The 16464-nt window shown below is 34.8% G+C and overlaps 2 protein-coding genes and 1 long non-coding RNA gene across 4 annotated transcripts; all 3 read left to right on the top strand.

Annotated features, from left to right (window-relative positions):
- Positions 1-261: 261 nt before the first annotated feature.
- On the top strand, positions 262-2295 carry LOC142539139 (beta-glucuronosyltransferase GlcAT14A-like). 2 transcript variants are annotated; one of them, XM_075644418.1, is made up of 4 exons: positions 262-1080; positions 1258-1336; positions 1449-1567; positions 1645-2295. In XM_075644418.1, exons 1-4 carry the CDS (start codon positions 540-542, stop codon positions 2130-2132), a joined length of 1227 nt encoding a protein of 408 aa, XP_075500533.1. In that variant the 5' UTR covers positions 262-539; the 3' UTR covers positions 2133-2295. The 2 variants fall into 2 exon arrangements, with proteins under 2 accessions (XP_075500533.1, XP_075500534.1); XM_075644419.1 differs by having other exon boundaries at positions 264-1080; positions 1452-1567.
- Positions 2296-10251: 7956 nt separating this feature from the next.
- On the top strand, positions 10252-11172 carry LOC142538729 (uncharacterized). The gene has a single exon (XM_075644026.1). It carries the CDS (start codon positions 10252-10254, stop codon positions 11170-11172), a length of 921 nt encoding a protein of 306 aa, XP_075500141.1.
- Positions 11173-14226: 3054 nt separating this feature from the next.
- Positions 14227-15530, top strand: LOC142539140 (uncharacterized). The gene is made up of 3 exons (XR_012818835.1): positions 14227-14287; positions 14367-14835; positions 14936-15530. It is a non-coding gene; the product is annotated as an uncharacterized LOC142539140 (long non-coding RNA).
- The last annotated feature ends 934 nt before the right edge of the window (positions 15531-16464 follow it).

The raw sequence follows: 16464 nt of genomic DNA on the forward strand, positions 1-16464 counted from the left end.
AGTCAATACGTTTATACTATCCAAAATGTTTTACAAAAATATTACTTAAGGAAATAATATCAAAAATATATTAAATTCTTTATATTACATTTTAAAGCAATATTCTAGAAAATATGTTTTCCAAAAAAATTGTTAACCAATTAAGTACATAGTACTCTTGTATGACTATAAAACAAGGGTGAGATGCATTGGTGGTTTGCTACATAGCAAAACATACGATTGATGACAAAAAGATGCCCGCAAAGTGAATTAGAAGGCGACACACCATGTTTCGTTCCCATCTAAACATTATAGTCTTCTTTAATTTTAAATAATACAAGGGCGGCCGTCACAATGGATTTTCTTGGTCTTTCTTTGAATGGAACATACTCTCTTTCAATTCTATGATTGCTCTAATGTCAAGTTTAGATTTCTTCAAACCATTAGCTTCAGTTAGGTAGTCTAACAATCTACTTTGATATGATCTTTCGCATTTATGATCAAACATCAAATTCTTGAGCTTTATCTTAGCACATAGTGTATTAGGTATATGTTATCCAATGAACCTTGTCCCGCGACCTCGTGATCGTCTATGGCTTCTGAGCATTGCGGTTGCTCTGATGCTTCTCCTTCTCCTACTACTATTGTCTCAACGCTCGAATACACCCAACTTTTCAGACACTACAGATTATGATCATCGTCCACTTGCGAGGAGGAGGACGAGTATGGCTTCGAAAGGGTCGACTAAGTCCCCACCAATCTTGGCTTATTTGATTCTAGGCACCCGAGGGAAAGAGAACAAGAGGATGTTGAGGCTGCTACAATCAATATATCATCCGAGAAATCAGTACCTTTTGTATTTTGACTCGTCTTCATCGCGCAAGGAAAGGATGGAGTTGGCCCTTCTGATCCATTCTCAGGCCATTTTTCAAGAGTTCGATAATGTCGATGTTGTTGGTAAAACTTATGCTGTCAACCAAATGGGAGCCTCAGGGCTTGCTGCTGTGCTCCACGCCGCCGCGGTGCTTCTCAAAATCAGTACAGATTGGGATTGGTTCATTCCATTAAGCATTTCGGATTATCCGCTTCTTACACAGGATGGTACCCAATATTTTTGCATCTTTCAGGTTTTCAAGTAAAAATAATAGTAATTGTATTGGCAGTTATTCGTACACATTTTTACAAGATTCTGAAAATTCCAGCATCTTAATAAAAAATTCGACACCTAAATATACGTATACTAGGTGATTATAGTCCTGTTTGTACATCTTTGTGCAGATATCCTCTATGCTTTTACATCGCTGCCTAGGGATATAAATTTTGTTGGTTATACAAATGACACCTTCCAGCTCAAGAAGTAAGCACAACCCACCATTTCTTGAATCATTTTCTCGATTTTTCATGGTACGATAGATGCAACAATTGAATTAGAATCCAGTCTGCTAAGAAGAACCCAATTGTGGATGTAGCAGGAAGCAAAATTTGAGTGAGATTGCCATCGACCCTAGTCTGTACCTCGCAAGAAAGGAGCCCCTTTTCTATGCCGCAGAAAGTAGAGAAAAACCGGATGCTTTCCGCGTATTTGGAGGTTGGTTAAACGGATCACTTACACAATTTGAGTAAGATTCATATGCATGTATGTATGTTGAATGGTGGGTGGTGCAGGTTCAAGGTGGATGATTCTAAGCAGAAGTTTGATGGAGCATTGTGTGAATGGATGGGACAATCTTCCAAGAAAGTTGCTTATGTACTTCAACAATGTGGCATATCCACTTGAATCATACTTCCACACTATACTCTGCAACACACCCGAGTTTCGAAACACAACCGTGATCGTGAAGAAGGATGATGATGACTACAACAAGCACAACACCTATCATGATACAAACATAGCAATGTTCGGTGGTGCATTCGAAGAAAATGATCGTCTGCTGCGAGAAATAGACGAGCAAGTCCTGAATCGAGGTACGGACAGAGTCGTGGCCGGAAAATGGTGCAAGAAAACGAATGATACACAAGATTTCTGTTCGGTGGTAGAAGATATCGATGGAGTGGAGGAAGGGCATAGAGGAATTGAGCTCCAAAAATCGTTGTCAAGAGCCATTCAAGCTAGCAAATCAGGGGCTTGTGGCAACATACTTATGCATACATAGTTCAGCCGATGATGATAAAATTTTCGAACATATTTTTAAGCACCTATCTAGCTATACACGTAGTTGTGAAGAAAGACCCAACTACACAATTACTCATAAGTAATTAAAATCGCATTAATTAATTTATTTAATGTAATAAATGTTGTCTTGGACCATTTGAGATTTTTTTATCCTTAAGTTCCACGAAATTGTACTATCTGGCGAGGCATTAACTCAAAATTAATAAAGATCACTAACTAATCTTGTAAAGTCCCGAAAATTTAAAGGTCCACGTGAACCACATGCATGCAATTATTAAATTCTTTGTGTATTTTAATTAATTGTTTTAATTGCATTAATTAATTATATTGTGCATATTGACATGTTTAAAATATATTTTTCTACATGGTTTCATTAAAATATATTTTTAAAAGTTATTCGAGTTGCGATCGAGGAACGGAGACCGAGGGCTGAAAAATAGAAAATATTTTTATTAAATAATTATTTTTAATCGTTTAAAATATGATTGATGGTTTTTCATATTTTTGAAAATAAGGAATTTTGAGGTGATTTTATACACATGGACGTAATTTTTATCAGGGTCGATTTTTCTACAAAAATACGAACTTTTTGGCAACCCGGCTAATAAAATCACAAATTTATTTAAACAAAAATATTATAATATTTTAATTAATTCCTAATCAAGCACTAGTGAGCCTAATTTGGGGGCTTAATGGGCTTAAACTTAATTAAGAAATTAATTAGTATATAATATGCAATTAACCCACCCACCCCAAACCCTCACTTTTACACGTCACTTTCAGCAATTCTCTCCCCATGATTCACGACACACACACACCAAGTTTTAAGAGGAGAAAGTCGAAGCATCAAGGAAATTTCAGCCTATTCTCCGCATCGTCGTTCTTCGCATCGCCATCGAATATTCGTGCGTTAATAACGCAAAGGCACGCCATATTCTCCTTTTACTCATCATCGCACCATATTACATAATTGTTTATGAAATTGCATGAAAATAAGTCACACAATTCACAATTTTCGTAACTATGCATATGCTTGTGTTTAACCCTTGATATTGGATTCAAAAACATGTTTATATGGCTGCTAAAAGGGCTGTCATGGCTAGGATATGATTAAGGATGATTTACACAAGTTTTAAAGTCATAAAAATCAACCAAAAACGTTGTGCAATGGAATAACAGAAGCTGAAACAGAAAGTGGGTTGTGTGTGTGTCAAGGGCTCAATTTCATGGGTTATGGGACTTGGCTTTCTTAGGGCTGGGACTAGGGCTAGCTATGGTTCGTTAGGGGTCAAGGAAAGAGTTTTAGCCACGCTAGGACTCGAGATAAAAGGCTGGGGAGGATGATGAAACTTAAAATTAATAATTTATTATATGTTAAAACCTGTATTTTAAAATTTAAGTTTCATTAAAATTATAAAATTATGTTATTTTAGTATTATTTGTTTATATTTAATTGTCTTACTAAATATGTTTTATTTTCAGGTTTTCTACGTGTTGGTAAAATAATGATAACTCAAGCTAGAAAATTCAAATGGAGTTGACTCAAACATGTTTGGAATCTTTGAGAAATTATCTACAACTTTGCAGAAGACATGATTGCCTAAAAAGTTCATTAAGATGATCAAATTGTGCAAATATCAAAAGAAGGACAAATTTACTTTTACTCTGACCAGCATATAGTAAAAAAATCATAACTATTTCAATATTTAACCAAATGAGGTGAACCAAGTGGCCAAATTCATCTACAGACAATTCCCCACATGTTTACCGTTTTGAGCAGAGTCAAATTCGATGATTAAAGTCGTGGAACAAAACATTGAAAGAAGGGACATGGAATTGAACTTGGAGGAGACAAAGAATACTATTGCAACTACATGGCATTAATAAAAATTTTGACCCTTTCTCTCATTTGGCCAATAAATAGAGGCCTTGTGCTAGCTTGAGAATCATTCTATCTCATTGTAAAATATAGTGTGAGTGTGTATCAAAGTTCTAAGTTCCAATATATTTTCTTTCATGTTCTCAACTATGAGTGATATTTTAGTGTTGATCAAAAGTAAGCTTATAGCAAGCTAAATCTATTATGTCAAGGTGAAGATGATGCATTCTTGGTGAAGTAAGATTGTTTATATTTTGTATATTCTTTCTTTATTTCTTTTCATTTAGCTAACTTATTTTTATTGTAGATATAAAAATGAATTATTTGTTGTTATCAATTTACATCAAATGCTTGATACCATTAAAGTGGTTATCTTGATTTGTTGTTTAATTTTGATACAATAAATATTTCATCACTTATTATTATATATATATATATATATTTATATATAATAATATCATAATATTTCATTTAGACGATAGCGTGGCTCTGCCGGTTGTTCTAAATGAAATATGATGATTTAATACTAACATCTAACAATCTAACATTTACTTTATCGCAACTAACTTTTACTTTTCCGCAACTAACATTTACTTTATCGCAACTAACTTTTACTTTACCGCAACTAACTTATTAAATCAATATATTTCATTTAGGCAATAGCGTGGCTCTGCCGGTTGTTCTAAATGAAATATAATGATTTAATTTAACATTTACTTTTTGCAATTATTTATTTATATAGTTATAATTATAATCATAGGTACCATATATAAAATATCGGTTAATTCGGTATTTTCTATAGTGGGAACTATATTATATTATGTGTGTGTTTAATTTTCTTGGAACCATTATTTATGGTGGTTTCTTTTGTTTTACTTTTAGTTAAACAATATTACATAAACCAAGAATAAATCCTCAAGCCTTGACAAAATTTATAATTTGTAAACTTCATTCTTGCATTTGGTAATCTATAAATTAAGAAATTTAAACTCAAAATAACATCTCTGAGGATCGATCTCGTACTTACGAAATATATTACTTGCAGACAACCTACACTTGGGTGAATTATTATTTAAGTAGTAGCAGAGGAGTCCTAGCAAGCTAGGACTACACCCGAGAGCATGCCTAGGAAGCCGCGCAGATGTGCAGCAACTTGTGTAGGGTCTGTGACTCGGCCAGGGGCTTTGGGGCTGGGCTAGGTTAGGTCCTTAGGGTCCTAAGAGGGTGCACAAGGGTTTGGGCAGGGGCTGGTGCGGCCTGGTTGGTTGCTGGTCGAGTAGGAACACGATGAAGCATGGATAGCATGTACGCGCGAGGATGCTGCCACTGGTTCAGTGGTTTGCTGCTCACGTCCAGGGGCTTGGGTTGGTCTGGGTATGGTCTGGCGTGGTCCAGGGAAGGTTAGGGTCAGGTGGGCTCGGTGGTGGCTCGGCTGTCCTAGTTGGGTTAGGAGTCCTAGATATACAAGGAAGCAAACACACACACATGCAGAAACATGGGACGAGTCCCAGCAAGTTTTTGAGCGGTCCAGGGCTGGGTTTTTGGACTGAGCTTGGTCAGTAGGGTCTTTAGGTGGGTTTGCTAAGTTTTGGATCGAAATGGCTCGGGCGTGGCTCGTGTAAACTGGAAGATGGCTCGGTGGGTTCGTTAGTGTGTCAAAAACAAGAATTAAAGAACAAAAATTGAATCCATGGGTCCGCGGGTGTGACTCATGACTTGGAGGGGTAGAATAAATCATAAAAATGTTATGTTTAAAGTTTGGGGATCAAAATAACGAGTTTTGGAATTATCCGGGATTTAATCGCCGCATGAAACGTTAATTAACGAATTAATTGAAATGCCTATTTTTATGCGGAATAAAACTATGGAAAATTATATTTAAGCTTAAATAATTATTATAAGTCTAAGTTTTTAATTTGGAAATTTTATATTAAGGTTTGGTTTAATTCGGGATTAAAACGCAGTAATACGTCTTATTTAAAGATTAAATTAAAATTTCTCGATTTAAGCTAAATAAAATTATGAAATAATTATTTGGGACATGTTAGAGTCAATGAAATTAATAAAATGTCAAAAACGTGAAATTTTACGTCCAAGGGTAAAACGATCATTTTACACCTAGAAATTAGTAAACGTGGTGGCAGTGCCCAGAATGCTGTTTTATGTACTGATATGATTATTTTCAATGGTTATGGATGTTTATGAATTTTTATATGATAAAATATGTATTTTTAATGTTTATGAATTTAATATGTCAAAATGTTTATTTTAAATGTTTATGATGTTCAAATGTTGATTTTAAAACGTTTATGACTTTTTATATCTTAAAACGTTTATTTTAAAGGTTTATGGATTTTTATGATCTAATATGGACATTTAAAAGACATGTTGCATGCTTGGTTTAAAAGAAAAACGTTATGTGCATGTTTAAATTTTATAAAGTGATGAGAATATGAAACATTGAAGGAAGTGAAGTAATTGTGACAATACGATGATATGTTGGAGATATCGTGAGGGTTATGGTCCCAGTGGTAGCCCGACGATCGTGTTTCCTTGGATACAGATATGTAGATGCATATGATGACATGTACGTAAGGCCAGGGCCCAGTTGATCGGTGAGAGTGTTGCTGGTGTCTCCCGCCGCCCAGTACTGTGGTTACATGTAGATGGATCCATCGTCCAACACGTAGACGTAGACGTAGATGAACACGAAATTCACAATTAACGATCTGAATTCAACGAAAGAAAAAAAGAAATACGTATATGTTGATGATAATATGAATACGAATATGTTGAGGATGACATGAATATGTTTATGAAAATGTTTATGAAAAAAGATTATGAAAATGTTTTTAAAGTTTATGCATCATGAAAATGTTTACAAAAAGGTTCATGTTTGAAATTTATGCATCTTCATGAAACGGTATTTTAAGTACAAGTATTCTTACTGTTGTATGTGATTTTTATACGTATTATTTGGTAGCTAGAATATGATGTGTTGAGTCTTTAGACTCACTAGGTGTGATTGATGCAGGTGATTATGATAATAATGTTAATGAAGGTCTTGATGTTTGACTTTGCTGGACTGAAGGTGCACATGCATAACCCGAGGACCGACGCTAGTTTTCCACACTAGTTATGATTTATGATTTTAAGTTATGTTAAAGATATTTTTACGACGATTTATTTATGAGTGCTTTTTGAGATGTTATAGTATGGGCTATACTTTTCAAATAATGTTTTTCGGTTGATAAAATAGTTAGTTGTTTTACTTTTAAAATGGTTCCAAAATATTTTATGATTCGGCCGAACGCTATGTGAGGTTTGAAAAAAAAATTTAGCACGTTTTAAGAAAACGATTAGCAGACGTCTCAAATGTCGTCACTACTACCCTAAGAACCAGTTTAGTAATAATCTTATGCAACACTCAGAGAAACAATCACTATAAAAGAAACGTAGATTTGTAACCGACTTAGAGATCGACAGTAATTTCGGTCTCTAATTTGAGACCGCAATTAATAATAACGGTCGCTACAATTATTTTCAAATTTAATATTATTTTTATTGCTCGATTTTTTATTCTACGCACAAATTGGAGACCGAATTTATATTTAGGTCTCAAAGTTGAGACCGATTATTATGTCGGTCGCTAATTTGAGACAGAAATATGAAAGTGGTCTCTAATTTGAGACCGAAATTACTAATATCGGTCGCTAAATTTATTTTCAGATTTAATATTAATTTTGTAGCTAGATTTTTTATTCTACTCACAAATTGGAGACCGAATTTATATTTGTGAGAACCCGGATTTTTCGAAGCAAAGCACCTCAAAAAGCTCGGAAAGTAGCTCAAAAAAAAGCCGAGGCAATGCAAAACCTTGAGAATTGAGGGTACGTTCCTCGGAAGAGGAAACCCTCAGCTCACAAGCTAAAACCCTCAGCTCAAGGAAGCTCGAAGATTCTTGGAAAAGAAACTCTCAGCTCAAAAGCTAAAACCCTCAGCTTAAGGAAGTTCATTCATTCTTGGGGAGAAAACCCCTAGCTTATGAGCTCGATCTTTCAGCTCAAAGAAGCTCAATCATGCTTGTCCTAAAAAGGCCAAAAAAAAAAAAAGAGATAAAAGAGGAGCTAAAGGTTTGGACAAACTTAGTATGCAAGAAATGACCATTGAGATAACCAATGAAGGAGCTAAGAGAGGAGCTAAGAGGCTAGGACTTATTGATGATGCAGAAAATGACCCTTTAGAAAATCAAGATGACATTTAAGGAATGCATGAGATTTTGAGCCACATTCATGACTAATCTAGAACTTGAAGAATGCATGGGATTTTGGATTTTCATGCATGAAACTTTGTACCTACATTATGAGCACCATTACTCAAATCTTGAGGACCAAGAAATCGGCCATGAGGAGAATGAAAGGACCAAAAATCACCTATAAATAGGACATTATGGTTGATAGAAAAACACACTCAAAAAGCCTTAAAATTCGGCTCCCTCTCCCCCACCATAAAACCTCTCGGCCAATTCAACAAGAAGGAAGTGCTACTCGTGCGGTTCAGGTGCTAAAGAACGATGTCGAAGTGCTGCTGAAATAAAGACGTCATCTGTAAAAGTTCCGTCGAAGTGCTGTCAAATTTTCGAGAGACAAGTTCGGGCCAAAAGTTTGCAATTTCGAACCTACCTTCAAAATTACTGTAAGTTGGCTTTTGTTACGTATACTTTTTGCATTTTAAAACTTGAATATATAAGTTATGACATGCGTTTATGTGTGTCCTTTTTTCGAAAATTCAGTATGTTCTGTTTTAAAATTTCGATCGATTATGTGCTCTGTTTGTTGTTCGAAATTCTTTGGTTCCACTGAATCCGTCTGAAACTCTGATATCTGAAAACTCTGATACGTTCTGTCTGGTAAACTATGAATATGTGTTGCACTGTTACGATTCGAATTTGAAATGGGATGAGAATTGTGATTCTGTCTGGCCCCCAATGGTGGGTATAAAACCATTTCTGTTTGGCCCCCAATGGTGGGAATAAAACCATTTCTTTCTGGCCCCCATCGGTGGGTATAAAACCGTGTTCTGGCCTCACCCCTTATAGGACTAACATATTGGGGACAATTTGACCATGTAAATGAGATGAGTAACAGTGTTTTGTCTGTTCTGATATATTCTGTTCTGAATTGAGTAATCGGTTTCCGAATTGTTCTGAATCATCTGATGAATTCTGTCATTTATTCGATTTGTCTCTGTCCTGATAAGCTAAGAATATTAAGTTTTGAAAGTCTGTTAAAAGAACGTTTTAAGAAAACTAAGTTCTATATGTATCTTTGGAATCGATCGACCCCCACTTGCTGAGTGTTTCCCAAAACACTCACCCCTTACAAATTTCAGATAAAAATGAGGAGCAACTGGATGAGGAAGAGCAAGATGCTTTCTGGGGTTGGTGAACCGGAGATCAAGATCAGAACTCAAGATTTTACTTTTCTTTCGTTTCCGCTATTTGAAACTCTGATGTATTTTATTCCATTGTCATTGTAAGACAATACTTTATTTATGAAAAAGATGTGTTTGATTTGATACGAGGATTTATTGTTTTCAATTTAATTGTTAAACAATGCCGGATGTCACCGATGCTTCGGACTCGGGGCGTGACAATATTTAGGTCTCTAATTGGAGACCGATATATTATATCGGCCGCTAATTTTGATACAATATTTTGTTAGTTTTCCATTTGAGATGTAGTTACAATATTTCCACATCTTCCTGTTGTAGCATAGTCTTGAACCAAACGACTTCATCTTCAATTATGCAATTCCATGTTTCCATGTACGATTATATAAGACAACTTTTACATTAAGTTATTTTTTCTCTCAAAACTCAAATCATATTTGATTTATTATTGAATTAAAACTGACAAGTGGATTTCAAGTTAGAATTATTTGATTTACTAATTAAAAAGACCTACATTATTGTATGATTTCATTATATAATTTAATATAACATGTAGAAATATATAATATTTATTCCAAATGGAGTCCTATAAATTATATAATATAATATAACATTAGCTTGTTGTATGATCTCAGTATATAATATAATATAAGATATAGAAATATAAAATAGCTTGATTTTTTAGAATGCCTCATTCCATTCTTATTTTTCAATAAATTTATTTTTTGAATTTTAATTTATATGTTAGGTTACAGTGGTTGTTTCAACAATGAATACAAATAAAGTTTGGATGTATGCTAGGTTAGATAATGGATTTATAACAGAAGAATATATGAATGGGGTTGAGGATTTTGTGAACTTTGCTAAAAGTCATCCTGAATGTATGAGTGGTGACAAGTTATGTTGTCCTTGTACTCAACGTAAATGCAGAAATACTACTTTTCACGATGAGGATACTGTTAAAGTACATCTAGGAAAGTATGGTTTTATTCCAAATTATTACAATTGGTATGTTCATGGGGAGCCTTATTTTACCGATCCGATTGGACATTCCATTCTCCCCTCTTCAGTTCCCATTGCTCAAGAAGACCCACCAAATGACAATGCAATGCAGTCAATGATTCACGATGCGATGAATGCCCTTCATCATTCAGATGTTGATGAGATACCAACACCCACTGCAAAAAAATTATATGAAATGCTAAAGGCCTTTGAAAGAGAAGTTTGGAAGGGTATTCCTTCTGGTCATTCCCAATTTTCATCTGTTGCGAGACTATTGAACATCAAGGCAGAGCACCATTTCTTGGAACGATGTTATGATGATTTATGTCAGTTGATATCAGAGTTTCTACCAACCGATAACATAATGACCGACAGTTTTTACAATACAAAGAAATTAGTTAAGGTTTTAGGTTTTCCAGTGGAAAAGATGGATTGTTGCATTAACAATTGCATGATTTTTTGGAAAGATGATATTGAACTAACTGAATGTAAGATGTGCGGTCACCCTCATTATATACAGCAAAAGCGTGGAATAGGGAAGAATAAAAAAGATATATCTTTGAAAATTATGTATTACTTTCCATTAACTCCAAGACTGCAGCGGTTGTATGCATCTACTGCAACAGCCAAACACATGAGGTGGCATCATGAACATGTGCATGGAGGAGATGCAGTGTCATCCATCTGACTCTGTTGCATGGAACCACTTATATGAGAAATATCCTTCTTTTGCAATGGAATCACGTAATGTGAGGTTGGGACTTTCAGCCGATGGATTCCAACCATTTGGTCAATCAGGAAAGCAATATTCTTCATGGCCAGTCATATTAATGCCATATAACTTACCCCCTTGGATGTGCATGAAAGACCAATATATGTTTCTTACTGTGCTTGTACCAGGTCCAAAAAACCCGAAAGAGAAGATAGATGTCTTTTTGCAACCTTTGATTGCTGAGCTTAAGGACCTATGGAGTATAGGGGTAGAGACTTATGATATTGCAAGTAAAACCAATTTTAGATTGCACGCGGCCTTATGGACAATTAGTGATTTTCCCGCATACTCAATGTTGTCAGGATGGAGCACGGCTGGAAAGTTGGCATGTCCACATTGCATGGACGAGTGTGATGCATTTACATCACCTCGAAGTGGAAAGACATCTTGGTTTGATAACCATCGTAAGTTTTTATCTCATGACCATCCTTTTAGAAGAAATAAAAATCTTTCACAAAGAATCAGGAGATGACAAAACATCAACCACAAATTAAGTTAGGAGAGAAAATCATTGAGGAAATCGAAAGCTATGGTTGGTATTAGTAACTGAAATTGGTTCTGATGAATTAAATAAAGAAATTGTCAAGATGTGCAAATGTGGTTGGAGAAAAAGGAGCATATTCTAGGAATTGCCATATTGGAAGGATCTGCTCATTAGACATAATTTGAACATGATGCATATTGAAAAGAATTTTTTCGATAATATTTTCAATACTGTGATGAATGTTTCGGGAAGAACGAAAGACACATCAAAGTCCCGTGAGAAATTGAAATAATTGTGTTGCAGACCAGAGTTGCACCAGGATGAAACATCCAAAAAATTTCCAAAGGCAACAGGATGAAACATCCAAAAAATTTCCAAAGGCATGTGACACATTGGAAAAAGAAAGTAAGCAGGCATTGTGTAGTTGGTTGAAAGACATCAAATTCCCTGATGGATATGCCTCAAATATGGCTCGTTGTGTGGATATGAACAAATTGAAAATATTTGGAATGAAGAGTCATGATTGTCATGTATTCATGCAAAGACTTATTCCAATAGTCTTCCATGACCTACTTCCCAATAATGTTTGGCAGGCACTTACTGAATTGAGTATGTTCTTCAGAGATTTGACGTCGAGGGTCATTACAACAGCTGACATGGTTCGCTTAGAGACAATCATTCCTCTTATACTTTGTAAACTTGAGCGCATATTTCCACCGAGCTTTTTTGATTCAATGGAGCATCTCCCAATTCATTTATCTTATGAGGCGCGACTAGCTGGTCCTGTTCAGTATAGATGGATGTACCCATTTGAACTTTTTTTGAGGAGGCTAAAAAATAATATTCGCAATAAAGCAAAGGTTGAGGGGTCAATATCTAATGATTATTTGGTTGAAGAAGCATCTTATTTCTGTGCATATTATTTTGCTGATATTGTGAAGACTAGACATCGTAAGTGTCCCCGAAATTCTGATGATGCTCGACCGATAGACTCAAACATGTTTTCTATTTTCAAATTCCCTGGTAGACCGATTGGTGCATATATTTTTAGATGGTTAGATGACAAAGAGTACCATGTAGCAAGAACATACATTCTCCTCAACTGTGATGAGGTGAAACCTTTCATAAAGTAAGTTAGATTCTACTTCATAAAATATTTATTTTTCTGATTTTTTTTATGTATCATTGTTGCTTAAAATTTTCATTTTTAGTATGTACGAACAAGAATTGCGAAAAGAAAATCCAGCACTTCGACCTGATGAAGTGGACAAAAAGTTGGATACCAATTTTGCATCGTGGTTTGAAATCTATGTAAGTGTTGATGTAATACAATTTTGTTGGTTTATGTTAAGCTTATTTACTTTATGTGAGATCTTACTTTTCAGGTGAAGGAACCAAAATCAAATGTATATGATGAAATGATGAAGGATTTTGTGAGAGTGTACTCAAATTACTACATTAATGGTTTCAAACTCCATGTGGCACGGCGTAATTCAACCACATTTACTAGTAATTTAGGTGTTTGTGTGAAAGGATCTAGCAACTTAACTGCTGAACTTGATTACTATGGTATGCTTGGTGAAATCATCGCGGTGGAATATCCAGCTTTACTATAAAGAGGATAGTATTATTAAAATGTTCATGGTATGATCCGACGCCCAGGATTGGTACGAGAGTACATTCAAACTACAAGTTAGTTGAAGTCAATGCGAATAGAAGATTCAATAAAGTTGAACCTTTCATTTTTGCGGTACAAGCGGGTCAAGTGTTCTATGCTAAATATCCAACAATAAGAAGAGGACCTAGTGAATGGATAGCAATTTGTAAAATGAAGGCTCGATCAACCATAGAAATGCCAACTTCCCTCACGCCTGCGGACCACGATGCCTTCCAGAATGAGGAAGCGGAAGGACATTCACTTGATTAACAAATTCAAACTACATCACAGTTACTTGTAGATGTAAACATTACTTATGAGGAATTAGATGATGAAGAGATGTCTACCGATGATGAGATTGATGTAGTAATAGAGTTAGACCATGATAACTTGGAAATTAATGATGATTATGATACATATTATGATGAAGATTGAATTGTATGATTGAGAACTATGATATTTTTATTTTTCATTTATTTCTTGTCTAACAACTTTCATATTAAAAGGCCATGATGTATTTTTTTTTACGTAATTGAGTAATATTTCAAAATTGTTTGTGTTACTATTTGATTTTGCAGTCATCATAATGGTTGACATTGCAGAAGAAGAAGTTGGAGATCAGATTGAGCTCAGAGTAGTGGGTAATAAGTAAGTATTTTTTTTGAAGAAGTAATAAGTATTTTATTATCTTTAAATGTTATAATATTCAATCCATTTTAATTTTTTCCTGTTTTAAATATTGATGAATTTTTCATTGCAGTTTTGTTACTCATGGACATAGGGTTTCTGCATATATCACTTCTCAGTTCAAACTACGACATTATGCATCTGGCCATACATGGGGACATTTAGATGAAGATGGAAAAGATTTTTACTACAAAGAGTTTTTGGTAAGAAGTTGAATACTAATAATAATAGTAGAAACAATAACTGTTTTTTTTTTTGTTTCGGTTGGTCTAAACATTGCAGAAGAAATATACATGGCAACCTAGCAAAGAGGAACAATTTAAGTCAACATGGAATTTGTATTGTCAAGAACTATATAAAAAAAATGTTGCACAAATGGAGAAAAATTATTCATCCGCCAACACAAGTTCCTATTAATGTATGGGCTGCATGGCAGATGGTTTGGAGCGGGGTAAAATGGAAAAAAAAAAAATCAGAGATAGCTAAAAATAACAGAAATAGTGAGGTGGCTGGCACAGGCACTGGAGTTACTAAGCACACGACTGGATCACGCTCTATTATTGAACATACTTTGAAATTGGTGAGTTTCAAAAAATATATTTCATTTGTTAATATTACAAACTTATCATATTTGAAATTGTTTGTGCATGAATCGGATTTAAAGCGAAAAACTGATTGTTGGGAGGTGTTTCGAATTACACATCGTCACAAGGATGGAACATTTGTCGATGCTCGATCTCAGACTATAGATGTAAGTATTAAAAAGTTACTAGTAAATAATATTGTGCTAAAAACTCATCTTTTTATGTTAGATTTAATTTTATTTGCTGAAATTTTTTTCTTTGACATAGGATAATATGACCACAAGAATTTTCGAGATATCTCAAGCTACTACAGAGGGGGAGGAGCCACATACCCCATCACAGGATGCCATAAAAGACATATATTATGAGGTTGTTGGAGGGATGAAGAAAAGATGCATTTATGGACTTGGCTCCCAAGCAAAAGTTGTCTTTCCTCGTGCGACGTCTGCTTCTACAGGAAGGGTTCGTCCAAGTAGCTCATGTGTTGAGATACAAGAGTTGAGGGCAGAGAATGCAGATTTGAAGACTCGAGTTACTGAATTGGAGGAGAAGATGCGTGAATTTATGGCTCGTATGGTGTTTTATCAAACACTAGACCCTCCTTCTGCTTTTCCAGACTTTTCTTCACCCATTATAGATTCTGATGAGACTCAAGCTCCTTAGACATCGTCCCAGTAGTTAAAGTTTGAGTTTTGATTGGATTGACTTGGAAATGTTTGGAAGTGGTTGAACATTTTGTAGAATGAATTGACATTTATTTTGGATCTTTTGACACTTGAATAGTTGGTATAAATATTTGTACTGATTTTGGTGTTGATAAGTTGTGGCTTGGAATAGTTGTATTGATGTTAATACTGTGTTGTGCTTTTTGGATGGTTATATTGATTGATTATGTATATTGTGTTGTGTTTGGATTGGTGTAAATAACAGAGGTTGAAGGTGGAAAAACAATATCTAATTTAGAGATGGATTTCATAAATTCGGTATCTAACTTAGAGACTGATTGTGCGACATCGGTCTCTCATATAGCGACCGAATTATGTATCGGTGTCTATATTAGAGACCGGCTGTAATTTGTCGTTATCTAAAGTAGAAACCGCACATAAAATATCGCTCTCTTATTTAGAGACCGATGTCGTAAATGTGGTTGCTAATTTAGAGACCGATTAATCGTATCGATCTCTCACAATTAGCGACCAAGGTTATTGATACCAACCAAATCGGTCTCCGATCGGTCTCTATTTTATGTAGAGATCGAATAGAGACCGATTTGTCGGTCTCTACTCCGTGTTATTCTTCTTGTGAATAGGTGCATCATCGATAAATATAAAGATTTAACATGTGAATTAATTATGGGAAATCAGAAGAATTTACAACTTGTTAAATTTGATACACGACCAAGGGATTTTTCTCGGAAAGATCAAAATCTTCGATCTGTAATTGCTAGATTAATGATACAAACTATACGTAATTAAGAATGTTGAAAAAAATGTGATAGCAGATTTGGAAACTCAAAACGAAATTGTCCCTTGTCTGTATATGATTTTTCCCAGTTTGTTCTTCAGAAAGAATATAGTGGGACAGAGATAACGAGACGATGAACTCAGCCCAGCAGTGTATATGTTCCAAATGCGACATTAAACTCCACTCAAAATAAAATATTGATAATGATAATGTTATAGATATAATTTTATCCTTAAATGCATCATCAGAAACACATAAGGATATATGTCACTTGATCTAGAAACTAGCATCTGTGATGTAAAATTCATGTTTCATTAATAAAGAAATGGAGA

Source organism: Primulina tabacum, chromosome 3 (assembly GCF_025594145.1).
Source record: "Primulina tabacum isolate GXHZ01 chromosome 3, ASM2559414v2, whole genome shotgun sequence".
Lineage (NCBI taxonomy): Eukaryota > Viridiplantae > Streptophyta > Magnoliopsida > Lamiales > Gesneriaceae > Primulina > Primulina tabacum.